Here is a 19,510-nt window from a genome sequence, read left to right as displayed (position 1 = left end):
ACTTAAAACTGCTTACTCTCACCCGTTGATGTGGATCGGACATGTTCCCTCAGCAATCAACTCCTTTGTTTAGCTCTTTTCTGCTGTAGTGCAGCCCAGCGCTCTGTACAGAGTTGTGACTGCACAGAAACATTGTGGTGATGAATTAGAGCTGGACAGAGTAGTACCTCAGAGCAACATGATACGCAGCCGTTCCATAAATACAAAACAAATGAACATGGACTGAATTATTGGACATTTATAATGCTGCCAACATGATCAGGATCCAACATAAAGGCCATTGGCGCAAAGAACAACTTGTTCAGGGAAAGCAGGAGTAGTGAGTAAAAACTCATGATGTCATAGGGCCAGGAGTTTTTCCTCCCCGTGTGGCCTGAGCAGAAAAAACTGTTCTAGCAATTTGAATAGAAGGTTGTCACTAGGCCATGTAGTAAACCTCAAACACACTCAGCAACAGCGAGACATTTCCTGTCGCTATGGGACAGGAAGGAGACCTGCTGTTTCCTGTCCAGCCGGCACCTCTCTCACACACACATTGACCTCTGACCTCTCAAGTGGGCACTTTATCTGTGATTGACCGAGGATAGATGAGTGACGTCCAACTCCCACAGACTGTCACAAAAGCATTCCACACACATCTCAAGCACTCAGGGGGAACAGTGTGTGTGTGTGTGTGTGTGTGTGTGTGTGTGTGTGTGTGTGTGTGTGTGTGTGTGTGTGTGTGTGTGTGTGTGTGTGTGTGTGTGTGTGTGTGTGTGTGCGTGCGTGTGCGTGTGTGTGCGTGCCTGCATCATGCTTGCATCCTACCAGGTATTGAGCCATTATTGTATGGAACTCCCTTCCATCTCATAATGCTCAAATGAACAGCAAACCTGGTTTCAAAAAACAGATGAAGCAACACCTCACGGCACAACGCCTCGCCCCTATTTGACCTAGATAGTTTGTGTGTATGTATTGACATGTAGGCTACGTGTGCCATTTTTAAATGGATGTAGTTCTGTCCTTGAGCTGCTCTTTTCTATTAATGTTCTTTATTAAATCATGTTTCACAACTTGTGTGGACCCCAGGAAGAGTAGCTGCCGCTTTCGCAACAGCTAATGGGGATCCTAATAAAATACCACATACCAAATACCCAGGCCATCTGCGTACCTCAAGATTGATTGCCCATTAAGCTAAAGCTTCTGGTCTTTGGCAAGGTTACTCATTGCCGTTGTGCCTGTGAAGTTTCGCCACTACATGTGCTTGCGGCCCTCTGAAGACGTCTGGAACTCAGAATGGGCCCCATTCTGTACAAATCCCATTCCCCACAGGGGTAGTGCAAGGTGTGAGGTAGGTCCATGAGGGCAGGCGTTTGATAATAAGTGTGCTCTGCATGAGGAGGAGAACACGTAGAGTGAGCATGCTCTATAGAGTACGATCAGAGATACTTCTGACCTTGAGAGAAATGTATTGATCGTCCGGCACTGTTCCTATTGATTGTCCGGCACTCTTCCAAACACAGAGAAAACTGATACCTGCCCTCCTGAATCATTGATAAGCATACAGAAGTGCTCTCTCCCTCTCTCACTCTCTCGTCCTCTCTTTTTTTTCCATTCCAGAGGAAGTTTAAACAGGTTTGGGTCTGTTTTGTCATGAAACGACATATTTGTAAAGACCAATTCTAAGTGTTCAGACAGATGATCTAATTTAAATGTATTTTGGCAAACAAACAGGTTTAGAAAGGACATTTGACCAATACCTGACAATGGCTTTTCTCTGACGACCATCACAGATCTTTTTCTTAGGACTTAGTCTATCTTTACAGACACAATATTTTCTGAGTTGGTAACACAGACATCTGACTCCTTAACACTCTGGACATGCACACATTCATATTGACTCTCACAAACTGTAAAATACAATAACAACTTAAATCTACACACACATAGGCAGTATAGAGTAAAAGACAGTATCTCCGATCCTTACTGTACGCCATGTCTTATTTATAACAGAAGAGCAGTTGCAGGATGATATGAAAAATGCATGCAACCATGTACACCTTTGTGTGTGTGTGTGTGTGTGTGTGTGTGTGTGTGTGTGTGTGTGTGTGTGTGTGTGTGTGTGTGTGTGTGTGTGTGAGTGTGTGTGCGTGTGCGTGTATGTGTATGTGTGTGTGAGTGTATGTCTGTGTCTGTGTGTCTGTGTCTGTGTGTGTGTACTGAGGTGTCTAAAGAACAGGGCTCACTACGTTCTCTTCAAACCTTTTGTATCGCACACACTTGTACATCCATACTGTCCCATGTGTGTGTGTGTGTGTGTGTGTGTGTGTGTGTGTGTGTGTGTGTGTGTGTGTGTGTGTGTGTGTGTGTGTGTGTGTGTGTGTGTCTAAAAGTGAAAGTGTTTGCTTTTAGTGTGGATCATGCTTTTGAGTGACAGTAGTGTCACTTCCTCTATGAGAAAGGAAAGGATAGGAAATGTAGTGAGGCGCGAGAGACTCGAGGTGAACATCTGTGTGGGCGACGCTGAAACTCCAGCTAACTCCCTACTAAGATGCGCATGCGCGCACACAAATGCAGACAGACATTTATGCACACATATTGTACACGTATGCACGTATGCACGTATGCACGTATGCACTGCGAGGGAAGGCAATGAGAGGGAGGAGAGCAATCGACGCCTCCAGTGGAACCTCATCCTCCACTTCCGCGGAAGAAAGGAGACACCACCACTGTCCCTCTACAGCTTTCTTTCACACCTGTCACCCTCAGAGGGGCAATAAACCAATCAGTGTCGAAATAACAGGCTATACTGAGGCAGCTGTGGTCTTCCCAGACTCCTACATAGACTATCTTATCAAAAACACACACCCTCATACACACTCAGGTCAGGATTCAATCCATTGCAGAGAGAGGATTTCAGGATAGTGCTTTCAAAAGTGCTTTTAGAATGCCATAGTCACACTTTGATCCTCATATCATTTTCCAGTTTGGTTCAGTATTAGTACAAACTAAGAGATTTGAGTGAGAGTGAGTTGACCCCTCCACTGTTTCTGCTCATGTCGGTTAGTATCGAAATCCTCTTAGGTAAGTTGGACAACAACTCGCGTTAGACGACAACAGCATCAGTAAAGACAGAGGTGGGCCACAGTGCACCGTTATCTTTCTATTTGGAATGCGCAATAAAGGTTTGCGGGATGATTAGTGTGGAACAAGACACAATGAGACATTGAGACGGATCACTGACATCCACATGCATGTTATTCACCAGCAACATCTGAGTACCTCTTTACCACCATTCAGACCCCACCCTATGCTTTTATCCCAAATGGCACCCTACATCCTACGCAGTGCCAGTGCCAAGAGAAGTGCACTATTTAGGGAATAGGCTGCCATTTCAGATTTGAGAGAAAGCCCCGGTCTTTCTATGCTAGCGATTGACATAGGTTACAGTAGTTTACAGTGTAAAGGGACTTACTGTACCTTTGATTCCAAACTTTGAGTTCCCCCCGAATTTTAGGATGACCAGCATCAAGAGGAAACCCGTGAAGGCTACTGCTGCAATCCCTACGACCACGTACACCTGAGGGAATGACACAGCTGTTGAGCTAGGAACACCACAGCTCACTCTGAAACACATTGTGCCACAGCGTGTAGCCTACCAGCACCGAGACACATATGACACCAACCATATAGAAACATGACATAGAAATGTATAAAAGTTAAACATACTGTCAACTATAAACACACTATATGGTACTATTAATAACAATAGTCCCGGGGAAACATACCACATTAAAACATAGGATATAAACACAAATGTTTAGCTCCCACAACAGCACTGCTCCCAGAACAGTTCTAAGGCTCACACAAAACACAAAACACAAAACACAACACAAGTGCGCAACGAGGTGTCTTGGAGTGTGACTTACAGCAACTCTGTCTTCCGGTGGATCTAGAGGTGTGTCGTCTGTTTTCAAAGAGAAGAGAAGACAGCAGATGCTAAAGTATCCCTCATTTCAAAAGTCGTTGATCAAATATGTCTGCCCGTGTGGGTAGCCCGTTAGTTGAAGGGGTGCCTACATAAGGACTTAATAAGAATATTTGTATTATGGCTTGCGGTTGTTGGCATAAACATTGCTGTTCACGAATGCAGTATGTATGGGTTGGGTTATGAAGTCCTTAAAGTGTTCCCTCTATGAGTGTGTCAGAGTGACATAGGCCTGTGTGCTTTGAAAGCTCCGCTGTGTGAATAGGTAATGTGAAGGGACAGTGACTATACCTGTAGTTGGGTCTGTGGTGCCCAGAGACAGTGTGACACGAGGAGAGGAAAGAGAAAAGAAAGTACTAACACTTTATGAGACAAAACGCAAAGCTCAGAAATCAGTTTCCAAAGCATTTCTCAAGTCAATAATCCTCAGGTGTCAGAACATCATAAAAGGAAAGCACCTTGGTTATTGCTAAACAGTTCAATCAGTAATTTAGACAGTCAATTTTCCACGTAAATATTTGAACAGCAACTCACCATAGTAAAGAGGTTCTGTCACTGTTCCTGTTGGGTAAAATACAAAAAGTACTTGATTAATCAATAAAGGTAATAGATTAGATAAGAACTCCGCTCACCTGCTTGTCTACTGTAGGTCTATAATTTGACACCAATTGAAAATATACTGAACAAAAATATAAACGCAACATGCAACAATTTCCATGATTGTACTGAGTTACAGATCACATAAGGAAATCAGTCAAATGAAATAAATTCCTTGGGCCCTAATCTATGGATTTCACATGGCTGGGCAGGGTCGCAGCCATGGGTGGGCCTGGGAGGGCATAGGCCCACACACTCGGGAGCCAGGCCCAGCCAATCAGAATTCATTTTTCACCACAAAAGGGCTTTATTCCAGACAGAAATACTCCTCAGTTTCATCAGCTGTCCAGGTGGCTGGTCTCAGCCGGATGTGGAGGTTCTGGGCTGGCATGGTTACACATGGTCTGCGGTTGTGAGGCCGGTTGGGCGTACTGCAAAATGATCTACAACGACGTTGGAGGCGGCTTATGGTAGAGAAATGAACATTACATTCTCTGGCAACAGCTCTGGTGGACTTTCCTTCAATCAGTATGCCAATTGAACACACCTTCAAAACTTGAGACATCTGTGGCATTCTGTTGTGTGACAAAACTGCACATTTTAGAGTGGCCTTTTATTGTCCCCAGCACAAGGTGCACCTGTGTAATTATTATGCTGTTTAATCAGCTTCTTGATATGCCACACATGTCAGCTTGATGGATTATCTTGGCAAAGGAGAAATGCTCACTAACATGGGTGTAAACAAATTTGTGCACAGAATTTGAGAGAAATATGCTTTTTTTGCATATGTTACATTTCTGGGATCTTTTATTTTGTTGCATTTACCTTTTCTTCAGTATAATTACAGTTTTAAAATGTGCAGACGCACGGCTCTCTAGGAATTCAGTTTGACACGCGTCATATGTGCAATTTGACCCCTAGCCCCTCCCCCTAATAACTTCAGTAGATCTGAGAGGATTGGAGATAGATGTAAACAACATGGTAATACTGTAGCTCCATCTTACCATTTGATAGGCCAGGTGGAGTTGTTGCCATGTTGCAGACTATCCAATTCTCTCAGAATGACACAAGTGGGATAGGGGTTTAATTTGGATTCAGAGAGTGGTTACACTACACAACACATACCTCCCTCAAAGGGGTTGTGCATGAAGTGGGCATTGACGGTCTTGCGGTCCTGTCCGTACTTGTTGCTGGCCAGCAGGGTGTACGGTCCGTTGTTGATGTGTGTGGGGCTATCCAGCTGCAGGCAGCCGTGGTACTCCCTCTCAGAGAAGTCATGGATCATGGTCATGATGTAGGGTCCCTCAATGACCGGCTCCCCGTCTAACAGCCAGCGGAGCTCGGGCTTTGGGTTCCCAGACATACTGAATGGGATGCACCAGTGGTGGTCCTGGTAGGCATCACTCAACTTACTGATGTTAGGGGGAACTGAGAGAGAGAGAGACAGTGAGTTAGGGGGTGAGGGAGTGAGTGGGCGAGTGAGTGAATGAGTGAGACAGATAGAAGGAGAAGCCATAACGGGGAGAAAAGAAGGGGGAACTAGTTAAGGCAGGTGTTATTCTCATTCTTTCCCCCTCTTGCCTAGAGATGTGAGTCATGTTTGGAACTCACAGAGGATGTTGAGGAGGACTGTGGACTCATTCTCTCCCACAATGTTCCCAGCACTGCAGGTGATCTTACAGTTGTTGTCCAGGGAGGAGAGGTTATAGAGATGGAGCTCAGACACTTGGCCTGAGGTCTCAATCTGCAGAAGAACACACAGAGACACAGTGAGTCAGGTACCCATCTCACCCACATGACCAATGCTTTAACACATCAACAGTTATTTATTTCGCAAACACAATACCTGTTGCTGGTTGTTAGTGATATTGTAAGATCATGCTTTACCATTTATAAACAGATATCCTTCCCTAGTAGTTGTTGATTCTTTGACATCGTGCCGTCTCTTCTGTATGAGAACCTATGCTAAACAAATGGTGTTACACAGCTAGATTAGCAAGTACCATTATAGGCCAATACTAGTGAATAATTGGTGTTAAAATCCGTGGTGTTAAAATATCTGCAATATGCCAGATGAGGTAGGATCCCTGTTCACCTCATTCAGCTGCTTGTCTAGGTAACACGCTGTTGCTATAGCTCTGCCATATACTCACGTGTGTGAGTTTATAGGCCTTTTGCCCTGTGTTTGAGACGTTTTGCCCTGTGTTTGAGACGGTTTGCTTTAGTCCTCCTCAACTTGAGGTAATTTTGCTATTGGCCAAGTAAGTTTGTTTTTCAAGTTAATTATTTTTGTGAAAACATTTTCTGCATTTTTCAGCATTTTTGCATATTTTGGATCCAGTCTTCTCATCAACTTTGCTTTTAAAGATGGAATCTTCAGTAGGGCAAACAGCACCACCGCCGTTTATTTTTAGTTGATGAAGCGGAGGTGAGGAGCGTCGCACAACGTGGTGCAAAGACAATTGTAGTACATTTCTGTTGTTCTACCGCATTTGCAATGATGTCAGAGGGGAAATAACAGTGTTCATTGTTTGCAGTAACTTATTTGCTGTTGTAATGTCGCAAACAGACGTGGCAGTTTCACCATTAAAGATTCCAGCTTGAAATAAATAACACTTATTTTTGCACCTGCTGATGTGTAGGGCCAGGAGTTTTACTTGACCGCGAAACACTTATTTTTGCACCTGCTGATGTGTAGGGCCAGGAGTTTTACTTGACCGCGAAACACTTATTTTTGCACCTGCTGATGTGTAGGGCCAGGAGTTTTACTTGACCGCGAAACACTTATTTTTGCACCTGCTGATGTGTAGGGCCAGGAGTTTTACTTGACCGCGAAACACTTATTTTTGCACCTGCTGATGTGTAGGGCCAGGAGTTTTACTTAACCACGAAACACTTATTTTTGCACCTGCTGATGGGTAGGGCCAGGAGTTTTACTTGACCACGGAACACTTATTTTTGCACCTGCTGATGTGTAGGGCCAGGAGTTTTACTTAACCACGAAACACTTATTTTTGCACCTGCTGATGGGTAGGGCCAGGAGTTTTACTTGACCACGGAACACTTATTTTTGCACCTGCTGATGGGTAGGGCCAGGAGTTTTACTTAACCACGAAACACTTATTTTTGCACCTGCTGATGGGTAGGGCCAGGAGTTTTACTTGACCACGAAACACTTATTTTTGCACCTGCTGATGTGTAGGGCCAGGAGTTTTACTTGACCACGAAACACTTATTTTTGCACCTGCTGATGTGTAGGGCCAGGAGTTTTACTTGACCGCGAAACACTTATTTTTGCACCTGCTGATGTGTAGGGCCAGGAGTTTTACTTAACCACGAAACACTTATTTTTGCACCTGCTGATGGGTAGGGCCAGGAGTTTTACTTGACCACGGAACACTTATTTTTGCACCTGCTGATGGGTAGGGCCAGGAGTTTTACTTGACCATGAAAAAATCTGTTTCTTGGTCAGGTCATGTGGTCAGTAAAACTCCTGGCCCTACTCATGGATGTGTCTAAAATGGTACCCTATTCCCTATATAGTGCACTACTTTTGACCCGAGACCAATTTGAGCCGGGGCCATGGGCTTTCTGGTGGGGGGTGGCGTGGTGACTGACCTCATAGTAGGAGATGAGTGGGGTCATTTTCCAGATGAGCTCAGGAGAGGGCTCTCCGGAGGTGTTGCATGTCAGCACCACATCAGCACCCTCCTGCACCATCACCTTGGACGGGCTCAGAGTCGCCATGGGAACCACTGCCAACGACAACGAAGGGGAGATTCAATGCCATCTTAGTTAAAAATCACAGCACACACACGGCAGTGGTCACACACAGATTACAACTCCATGTGTCTCGCAACTCCGATAAAATCGATTGGACTCTGTCTGGAGCCTCTCTAAAGGGAGACAACAACACAACAGACGTTGGAGGGGAGGGGACTGTGACCTGACTGTGACCTGACTATGTGTCCAATCAGAAGCTTGGCTGCCTCTTAGACGTGGTCAATGGCATGGGAGCGTCTGGCGAAAAAGGGCCAATGTCTGTCAAAAGTCCTGGCTGATGAAATGGACAGATCTCTTATCTCCACTCAGGGACGTCGCCAAGACTCTTAACAGCATGGCAACCCCCTCAATCATTCTAAAACCCAGAAAACTATTAATTTCAGCACTCAGAGCGCAATATCAGCCCTTACCATCTTATGCAACTCTCTTACAAGCACTGCCAGCTGGCACAGTATACCTTTACAATGTGTCCATCTTTAACAACACACCCCGTGGGCTAAACTGGTTGCAATGGTTGTATACTGGTTGAAACCAGTTTTAGACACCAGTAAAACTATCAGCATCAACATCTCCAATATAAATACTGATAGGCAGCAGTGAAGACTATATCTTGGCCTCAGATAACCTCTGCATCCAACACGTGAAAACTACAGCACTGAGCAGTGGAGCTCATATAGTACAGGATGATAGAGAGAGAGAGAGAGAGGGAGAGATGAACAGAGAGATTCACTGAAAACGGCGGAGAGATTCCCTGGGAGAGAGATGGTCAAGAGAGAGTGAGAGGGAACGACAGAGAGAATGACTGAGAGAAAGGGGGGTTGCAGGGTACTCAGTGTTTCTGGCTGGCTGGCAGCCATGCGGCATCGTACACATGTGGGGCCTCTCCCGTGTGTCGTCTTCATACAACGGGGTCCCCCTGCCGTCTTTCCAGGGGCCCGCACGTAACTGTGGCGAAGGTGAAAATAGCATCCTAATGGAGTGGAGGCTGGGCAGCCGGATCAATAAGTGTTATCAATGTCATTATATAGCCTCCTCTGTACCCCAGAGCGCACTAGTACAGGCCCAGGTTCCTTTGTGTTAATACAGACTGGTGAGAGTTACTGAGTGGAAGGGGGAAACTGGTCCTAGACCAGCTTTGGTTTGTGGGTACTCATAATGGGCAAATTTCACATTAGGATACAGCATGTGAATCTATGGACAGCTTCCTTTATTCAGCAAAGCCCAGTAAAGGGATAGTTTTGTGACATTTTCACCCAACCTTAACTGTTTTCTTAACCTCAAGAAGAGTTACGTCTTAGAATCTTAATATGAGCTCTTACGGAAAGCCTATAAAGTAAACAATGCCCGAAAACTATTGAGTTTAGGGTTGGAAGGGCGTTGACTCTCTGGGTATGACTAACGAGGGCATGTTGTTCCAAGCGAGCCACTTTAAAGAATGACTGTCCGTGACATAAGTTCTCTCTGCTGATACTGGATCTCCCAAGTCCAGCGTTGCACACTCTCCATTATGACCATTATCTCTCTGTCTCTGACAGTAAGCCCGCTCTGACATAAGAGGGGGGCGGGAGGGGGATGAGGGGGGGGGTCATTATCAGGACGGGAAGGATACATTTTCAATAAAAACAAATCAAGTGGGGCCATTACTGCAGTGAGGGAGCTTGAGCCTGGTCAGGGGCTTCCTCCCGCCCCCCTCCGCTGTACATTGGAGGTCCTGAGCATCGGCCTCCTCTCCCAGCCACAGCTTCATCCATATGTTCTCACAGGAACAGTGCAGTGGGTTCCCTGAAAGAATCCTACACAGACAGAAACACAGCGCTGAGTGTTGATTCACACACACGGACACTGACACACACACACACACACACATGCACACATAAACACACGTATAAGCACAAACCGATGAGCACATCCGCACACACACACTCAAATGTTTTTTGGGGATCCATGATGACACATTGTCAATCGGGGGTACATAAAACACTGCTGAAAGAGGGGGAAAGTTAAAAAGGGAGAGAGAGAGAGAGTAAGAGAGAGAGAGAAAGACAGAGACAGAGACAGACGAGTATTAGACAGAATACAGTTGATTTAAAAAGCAACTCACAGATTTGATATGTTTAAATGTCGAAATATCCTCCAAGACAGAGATGACAGGTTGTTGTCTTTCAAATTCCTGTCAATCAGAATTAACATAATTGACAATGCGAAAAAAAAATATCCAAAAGAAATGCTAAACTGTACAACCCTTCCAACAACTGCCCCGGGGCACAGATGTCAGTTCAACATCTAGTTTTGATTTGCATTTGGTTGAGTTGTTAACTAACGTGAATTCAACGTGAAATCAACCAAACATGCCACCATGTCATTGGATTTAGGTTCAAAGTTGAGTGAAAAAAACATGAAATTCCCTTACTTTAATGATACTTACTTTAATGATACTTACTTTAATGATACTTACTTTCATGATACTTACTTTAATGACTTTTTTCAAACCCAATCAGTTTTCCACGTTGATTCAATGTTATCACATATAATTTTTTGATTGAAATTAAATGGAAACAATGTTAATTCAACCAGTTTTTGCCCAATGGGTTGTCTGTCTGACAGTCAACAATTATTTTTGGAAGAACTCTAATTTGGCCTTCACATTGAGATAAATGTTGCCTTAGGCCTGTAGAAGCCACTCACAGATACTGAAGCTTGAGGTTGTTCTGGAAGGCCAGTCGAGATACATAGGTAAGCCGGCTGTTAGTCACAGTTCTGCAAAGCAAATACACACAAAAACATGATCATACTGCACTAGTTGACAATCTGGGCCCCATCATGACCACAAGTATAAGACATCACATAGCATAAAAGACTTACAGATTCGTGAGGTTCCGGTAATAATGCAGGTCTTTGTCATTGATGGACGAGAAGCTACTTTGGTTTGCAATATATCTGTCAAAAATGAAATTGGGAAAAATAGGTTAGTTAACAGAAGTAGCAGGCCCACTGAACAACCGATACACATTTCAACAGATATTCATCCTTAAGAGTCGATCGATGTACCCGTGCGACCAACGTAATTAACATAATTTTTAAAAGCTAGAGACATCGGGGGGGTTCGTATGAGTTGCATCTCAATCCACTGCATCCGCCTATGTCAGCCTTTCACATCTGCTGTGGAAAGTGGCAGAGCTACAGCTCTGTTTGTCATACCAGGAGACATCCCGAAAATCGGTCTTCTCGTGAAAACTTCTACAGCGTCCAAAATGGTTTGGCCTACAAACTAACACGACCCCAACAAGCCCCACAGGACTCGTCTGAAGTCGGTACTGTGAATGTGCCAACTTCTGACTACAGCATCCAAACAGTTTGGGCGACAAAATAATATGACCCGACTATGGAAAGGGGAGACTCGTTTTGTTCTATGACCCCCACAATGTTCTATGACCCGGTACCAGTTTCAAAATGTTATGGAAGTATGGAAGTAGGTTTGTGAGCACAAAAAAAAGGGTGAAATAAAATATACAGTACCAGTCAAAAGTTTGGACACACCTACTCATTCAAGGGTTTTTCTTTATTTTTTTTACTATTTTCTACATTGTAGAATAATAGTGAAGACATCAAAACTATGAACTCACTGTCTCTTCCTGAAGACAAATAACGTATACAAAATGCTTCAATCTGGGTTTAGACCGGATCATATTTCTGAGACTGCACTTGTGAAGGTGGTAAATTACCTTTTAATGGTGTCAAACCAAGGCATCTGTCCTCGTTCTCCTAGACCTTAGAGCTGCTTTTGACACCATCGATCACCACATACTTTTGGAGAGATTAGAAACTCTAATTGGTCTACACGGACTAGTTCTTGCCTGGTTTAGATCTTAACCGTTCGGAAAGATATCAGTAAGTCACTGTGGATGGTTTGTCCTCTGACAAATCAATTGTAAGTTTCAGCGTTCCTCAAGGTTCCATTTTAGGACCACTATTGTTTTCTCTATATATTCTACCTCTTGGGGATGTCATTCAGAAACACAATGTCACCTTTCACAGCTATGCGGACTACACACAGCTGTACATTTCGATGAAACATGGTGAAGCCCCAAAATTGCCTACCCTGGAAGCCTGTGTTTCAGACATAAGGAAGTGGAGGGTGCCAAATGTTTTACTTTTAAACTCGGACAAAACAGAGATGCTAGTTCTAGGTCCCAAGAAACAAAGAGATCTGCTGTTGGATCTGACAATTAATCTTGATGGTTCTACAGTTGTCTCAAATAAAATTGTGAACGAACTTGGTGTTACTCTGGACCCTGATTTCTCTTCTGACGAACATATCAATAATATTTCAAGGACACCTTTTTTACATCTTCGTAACATTGCAAAAATATGAAACTTTTTGTCCAAAAATTACGCAGAAAAGCTAATCCATACTTTTGTCACTTCTAGATTAGACTACTGCAATGCTCTACACTCCAGCTATCTGCATAAAGCACTAAATAAACTGCAGTTAGTGCTAAACACGGCTGCTAGAATCCTGACAAGAACCAAAAAAGTTGATCATATTACTCCAGTGCTAGCCTCTCTACACTGGCTTCCTGTTAAGAGTAGGGCTGATTTCTAGGTTTTACTGCTAACCTACAAAGCATTACAAGAGCTTGCTCCTACCTATCTCTCCGATTTGGTCCTGCTGTACATACCTACATGTACGCTACGGTCACAAGATGCAGGCCTCCTTATTGTCCCTAAAATGTCTAAGCAAACAGTTGGAGGCAGGGCTTTCTCCTATAGAGCTCCATTTTTATGGAATGGTCTGCCTATCCCTGTGAGAGACGCAGACTTGGTCTCGACCTTTAAGTCATTACTGAAGTCCCATCTCTTCAGTAGGTCCTATGATTGAGTATAGTCTGGCCCAGGGGTATGAAGGTGAACGGCAAGGCACTGGCGCGACGACCTGCCCTTGCTGTCTCTGCCTGGCCGGCTCCCCTCTCTGCCTTTGACCCTATTACGGGGGCTGAGTCACTGGCTTACTAGTGCTCTTCCATGCTGTCCCTTGTAGGGGTGCGTCACTTGAGTAGGTTGAATCATAGACGTGATCTTCCTGTCCAGTTTTGCACCCCCCCTCAGGCACATGTGGTGGAGGAGATCTTTGTGGGTAGTAAGTTGTCTCATGGTAGTAAGTTGGTGGTCTGTTGATATCCCTCTAGTGGTGCTAGGGCTGTGCTTTGGCATAGTGGATGGGGTTATATCCTGCCTGGTTGGCCCTGTCCAGGGGTATTGTCGGTCGGGACCACAGTGTTCCCCGACCCACCCGTCTCAGTCTCCAGTATCTATGCTGCAATAGTGTATGTGCTGGGGGCTAGAGTCAGTCTGTAATATCTGGTGTAATTCTCCTGTCATATCTGGTGTCCTGTGTGAATTTAAGTATGCTCCCTCGAATTCTCTCTCTCTCCCTCTCTCCCTCCCGGAGGACATGAGCCCTAGGATCATCCCTCAGGACTACCTGGCCTGATGACTCCTGGCTGTCCCCAGTCCACCTGGTCGTAGTGCTGCTCCTGTTCTGCCTGTGGATAATAAACCCTGACCTGTTCACCAGACGTGCTACATTACCTTGTCCCGGACCTGCTGTTTTCGACTCTCTCTCTCTCTACCGCACCTACTGTCTCGACCTCTGAATGCTAGTCTATGAAAAGCCAACTGATATTTACTCTTGAGGTACACGCTCTACAACCACTGTGATTGTTATTTGACCATGCTGGTCATCTTTGAACGTTTGAACATCTTGAAGAACAATTTGGCTTTAAATGGCCATGTACTCTTTTAATCTCCACCCAGCACAGCCAGAAGAGGACTGGCCACCCCTCAGAGTGTGGTTCCTCTCTAGGTTTCTTCCTAGGTTCCTGCCTATCTATGAAGTTTTTCCTATCCGCTGTGCTTCTACATCTGCATTGCTTGCTGTTTGGGGGTTTAGGCCGGATTTATGCTAATGAAAAAAGGGCTTTATAAATACATTTGATTGATTGATGAAATAACACATATGGGATCATGTAGTAACAAAAAAGTGTTAAACAAATCAAAATATATTTTAGATTTTAGATTTTTCAAAGTTGCCACCCTTTGCCTTGCAAAGCTGTCATCAAGGCAAAGGGTGGCTACTTTGAAAAATCTCAAATCTAAAATATATTTTGATTTGTTTAACACTTTTTTGTTACTACATGATTCCCAGCTTCACCTGGAATGCTTTTCTAACCGTCTTGAAGGAGGTCCCACATATGCTGAGCACTTGTTGGCTGCTTTTCCTTCACTCTGTCATCCAACTCATCCCAAACCATCTCAATTGGGTTGAGGTCAGATAATTGTGGGGCCAGGTCATCTGATGCAGCACTCCATCACTCTGCTTCTTGGTCAAACAAATGATAGTCCCACTAAGCGCAAACCAGATGGGATGGCGGATCGCTGCAGAATGCTGGGGTAGCCATGCTGGTTAAGTGTGCTTTAAATTCTAAATAAATCACTGACAGTGTCACCAGAAAAGCACACCCACACCATCACACCTGCTTCTCAACGCTTCACGGTGGGAACTACACACGCAGAGATCATCCATTCACCTACTATGCGTGTCACAAAGTCACAGCGGTTGGATCCAAAAATCTCAAATTTGGACTCATCAGACCAAAGGACAGATTTCCACCGGTCTAATTAATGTCCATTGCTTGTGTTTCTTGGCCCAAGCAAGTATTTTCTTCTTATTGATGTCCTTTAGTAGTCGTTTCTTTGCAGCAATTTGAGATGTGTCTGTTACTTGCACTTTGTGAAGCATTTATTTGGGCTACAATCTGAGGTGCAGTTAACTCTAATTAATTTATCCTCTGCAGCAGAGGTAACAAAAAAAAAAACTTATATCTCTCAGATTTTTGGCACAAATTTGTTTACATTCTTGTTAGTGGCATTTCTCCTTTATCAAGAAGCTGATTAAACAGCATGATGATTGAACAGGTGAAACCTGTGCTGGGGACATCAAAAGGCTGTGCTAAAATGTGCAGTTCTTTCACACAACACAATGCACACATGTCTCAAGTATTGCGGGAGCGTGAAATTGGCATGCTGACTGCAGGAATGTCCACCAGAGCTGTTGACAGATAATGTAATGTTCATTTCTCTACCATAAGCCACCTTCAATGTCTTTTGGGCAGTACGTCCAACCGGCCTCACAACCGCAGACCATGTGTAACCATGCGGGATCCTCTGAGACTAGCCACCAGGACAACTGTGGTTTTGCACAACTGAATAATTTCTACATAAACTGTCAGAAACTGTCTCAGGGAAGCTCATCCGCATGCTGGTCATCCTCACCAGGTTCTTGACCTGACTGCAGTTCGGCATCGTAACCGACTTCAAATGCTCGCCTTCGATGGCCACTAGCATGCTGGAGAAGTGTGCTCTTCATGGATGAATCCCTGTTTCAACTGTACCAGGCGAGGGGTTTGCCGATGTCAAAGTTGTGAACAGAGTGCCACATGGTGGCAGGGGTTATGGTATGGGCAGGCATAAGCTACAGACAACCAACAAAATTGCATTTTATCAATGGCAATTTGAATGGTCAGAGATGAGTCCCACAACATTGTTGTGCCATTCATCCACTGCCATCACCTCGTGTTTCAGCATGATAATGCACTGGCCCCATGTCACATGGATCTGTACACAATTCCTGGAATCTGAAAATGTGCCAGTTCTTCCATGGCTTGCATACTAACCAAACACGTCACCCATTGAGCATGTTTGGGATGCTCTGGATTGACGTGTACGATAGCCTGTTTTGTTACGTTACAGTCTCATTCTAAAACTGATTAAATAAATAATCAGCCACTTGGATTTGAACCTGATCTAACATCTCTGGAGAGACCTGAAAATATCTGTGCAGCAACTTTCCCCATCCAACCTGACAGAGCTTGAGATGATCTGCAGAGAAGAATGGGAGAAACCTGCCAAATACATGTGTGCCAAGCTCGTAGCGTCATACCCAAGAAGACTCGAGGCTGTAATCACTAAATACTAAGTAAAGGGTCTGAATACTTATGTAAATGTGATATTTCATTTTAAAATGTTTTACACATTTGCAAAATGTATAAAAACCTGTTTATGCTTTGTCATTAGATTGATGAGGGGAGAAAACAATTTAATTCATTTTAGAATTAGGCTGGAATGTAAGAAAATGTGGAAAAAGTCAAGGGGTCTGAATACTCTCCGAATGCACTGTATGTCCGAAAAATAGATATATTTCCCGATCTTTGTTATATCTCCTAGATGTAGGAGAGACACTTCAAAACCTTATTCCTTCTGATGATTTTTTTTTTACCTATATGGGAAATGGCCGATAGTTAAGCTTATTAAAGAGCAGTGATACTAGCAAGAGCAGTGTGCGGGTTTCTTCTTTTGTTTCTCACCTACAGGGGTCCTAAAATTCCAAATCAAATAGCTAAAGGATCCATGGTATGACCATCTTAAAACAATGCCATATGTCAGGTTAGTAGACACCCCCCAACCACCCCCAAAAGCTTAGACTTTGAAAGTTTTTTTGAATGACTACCTCATGTAATTATCTGTAAGGCCCCTTTCAAGCATTGAATGTTTAGGTGTTTTTCCGTGATGGGAGTTTTTGATTAAGACTTTTGTCAAGGTAGTTTGAAAATACAAATTTCACAAATGGAGTGATGATTGTCAACATATAGGATAGGCCCTAACTCCAGTCGTCAACTTGTTGTCATTTTTAACAGTCTCTATTCCATATAAATACATTTATTCAATATTTTATCAACAAAACATTTTTTTAAAGTGTATATGTTTTTTGCATATGTTTACACTGTAACCTTACAATAGAGCGCGAGGTAGCCAAGTGGTTAAGCTGTTGGGCCAGTAACCGAAAGGTTAAGCTGACAAGGTAAACATCTGTCGTTCTGCCCCTGAACAAGCCATTTAACCCACTGTTCCCCGGTAGGCCGTCATTGTAAATAAAACTTCGTTCTTAACTGACTTGCCTAGTTAAATAAAGTTAAAATATATAACTTTTTGAAATAGAGGCTATGCATCAAAGGGTATTCTATGGTCTTGACAAAGAGATGCTCACACCATGTCCTCAGCATTCCTAAGCATGCTCTACTTTTGATTCTCTGTTTGTCTTTAGCTCTGAAACGTGTGTGGAAATTAATTTAGTCTACTCCAATTCATTTTTTTTTTCAAAATAGATGCAAAACAAATCTGAATACATAATTGTAGGCTTTCGGGCCCATTGTCCTTGCAAATATTTGCGGGATTAGGACTACACCTCTTCCCGGAGCCACCGTGGAGCGTCGATCGGTACCGATAGCACCACAACAGTCTCCCTCGCGGTTCAGTAGTCCCCACCGCTCTCACACTGACATACACACTCGAGCGCGTGTACCCGCACACACACACTCTCTCTCTCACACACACGCATTTATTTTCCTAACATCACTGCTGCAAAAATATAAAATACGTTTTATTAGCCAATTCAAATAGCCCAACTTTTGACTGAGAATTGGCCATTCGATTGAACCTTCAATTCGACTCCTTGATAGCCTAAAACGCATAGGCTTTTTTTCACCTCTTTATCGTGTGCTGATTAGGAAGGTTATGTCTGGTCATTCCACCAATGGTGTGCCTTTTGAATAGTGTAACCTGATTTTTTTTAAAACGTTGGATTTCCCCTCCTTTTAACATTCTGTCATAAAAATAACATGTTCACAAAACACCAGAACGTGGCCAAAAAAAAAAGAGTAGAACTAGCTCACCTGCTTTTACACTGTGGTTTGACTATAGGATGTATTACAAAGGAACAGTTTCACAACATTACAATGAGAGTTCAGTTCATTTAATAGGGTTTACCTTAAAATGAGGGACAGGTGTAAATGAATCACATAATAATCTTCAGAAATGACTGTCAGAGAAACAGCATAACTAGAGTTTTACAATGATGATGACATGTTTTAGAAATGTTGGGATTATGTGGATGCAAATCTTCCTAGAAGTCATAGAGGGTGCATGGAAGGACATGTCACAATTCAGATGTATTGAATTCTCATGTGGTCTATATTAAAGGGCAATTGAATTAATATAATAGGCTTTTACGATTCAATATTGGTTCCCAATTACTACTTAAAATATCAAAGCGACTCAAAAGGCACTCGTTTCGTGGAAGACACATCTGTCATAGGCCGAGGCCTGTATGTTGGGTCCGGTGATGGATCATGGACAGTGACTCACATGTCGGTAATGTTGTCCATCTCCAGCTCCGACTGCAACACGGGAAAAGCCATGATACCCCGCTCCTGGTCCACACAGTCGATCCTGGTCCCGCTGCAGGAGCAGGACGCGGGGCAGGCGGCCCCGAGCCTCCACAGTCCCATTAGTACGCAACACAACCCGAACAGAAACACCCCACTACCCCTCCGAAAGGCGCTCATCTCGGCTCCCTCCATGCCCGACCAGGGACGGCTTGGATAAGCCAAGCTCCAGCAGAAAGAGACGCTGTCAAATGCTCAATCCAGACGAGCAGGCACCAGCCGCTCTCCGCGCAAATGGGTGAGATGCTGAAAATGGGTTTATCCGTTCCGTTCGTCTCCACAAGAATCCAGCCAGTCACTCAAATTCACATTGAGACACCGACGTGTGTGTATGCCAAGGATTCTCTCTCTCTCTCTCTCTTTCTCCCTCTCTCTCTCTCCCTCAGTCAGATGACACTGGCACTTATAATTCCACACAAACCCCTATGTCCTGTGCAGGTCTGCCAGAGGCAGAGCCGTGGATGAATAGATAATGAACAGAGACAACGGAGCCGAAAGCGCACACCGTTTATTGTTGGGTTGTTCAAGCAGTGCACCGAGGAGGAGGCGGCGCGCGTAGGCCAACCAACATCAAAACATACAGCATGTTATAGATCGCCGTCAAGAATACGCCCTCCAGCCATTGTTTTAGTTCCGATTCCACGCTGATTGTTCCAGATGGCCAGGGGTTAAAGGGCTCTCCTCCCTGTCATTCACCGGCGGTCTTGTGTTTAGAAGTGTCTCGGTCGGACGAGATGCGTTGGTGTCCTTGTAGGCTATAATGGACAAATAGCATAACATCGGGCATGAGAAATACGGGGCTAGGTTTACAGCCAGAGTGTAT

The 19,510-nt window shown here is 44.1% G+C and overlaps 1 protein-coding gene across 2 annotated transcripts in view; it reads right to left on the bottom strand.

Annotated features, from left to right (window-relative positions):
* Positions 1-19,085, bottom strand: part of LOC139390180 (BDNF/NT-3 growth factors receptor-like) — a 90,277-nt gene extending 71,192 nt beyond the window's left edge. For both annotated transcript variants that reach the window (XM_071137427.1, XM_071137426.1), the window contains exons 1-11: positions 18,608-19,085; positions 11,210-11,284; positions 11,033-11,104; positions 10,449-10,517; positions 9,992-10,140; positions 8,183-8,319; positions 6,176-6,308; positions 5,690-5,992; positions 4,502-4,528; positions 3,909-3,946; positions 3,460-3,559 (exon numbers count right to left, since the gene is read on the bottom strand). In XM_071137427.1, the coding sequence (XP_070993528.1) occupies positions 3,460-3,559; positions 3,909-3,946; positions 4,502-4,528; positions 5,690-5,992; positions 6,176-6,308; positions 8,183-8,319; positions 9,992-10,140; positions 10,449-10,517; positions 11,033-11,104; positions 11,210-11,284; positions 18,608-18,822 (1,318 nt within the window). In that variant the 5' untranslated portion in view covers positions 18,823-19,085. The remainder of the gene's footprint in view (positions 1-3,459; positions 3,560-3,908; positions 3,947-4,501; positions 4,529-5,689; positions 5,993-6,175; positions 6,309-8,182; positions 8,320-9,991; positions 10,141-10,448; positions 10,518-11,032; positions 11,105-11,209; positions 11,285-18,607) is intronic.
* Positions 19,086-19,510: the final 425 nt, after the last annotated feature.

This window comes from Oncorhynchus clarkii, chromosome 30 (genome assembly GCF_045791955.1).
Source record: "Oncorhynchus clarkii lewisi isolate Uvic-CL-2024 chromosome 30, UVic_Ocla_1.0, whole genome shotgun sequence".
NCBI classification, from domain to species: domain Eukaryota; kingdom Metazoa; phylum Chordata; class Actinopteri; order Salmoniformes; family Salmonidae; genus Oncorhynchus; species Oncorhynchus clarkii.
This window is presented reverse-complemented; position numbering and strand designations above follow the sequence as displayed.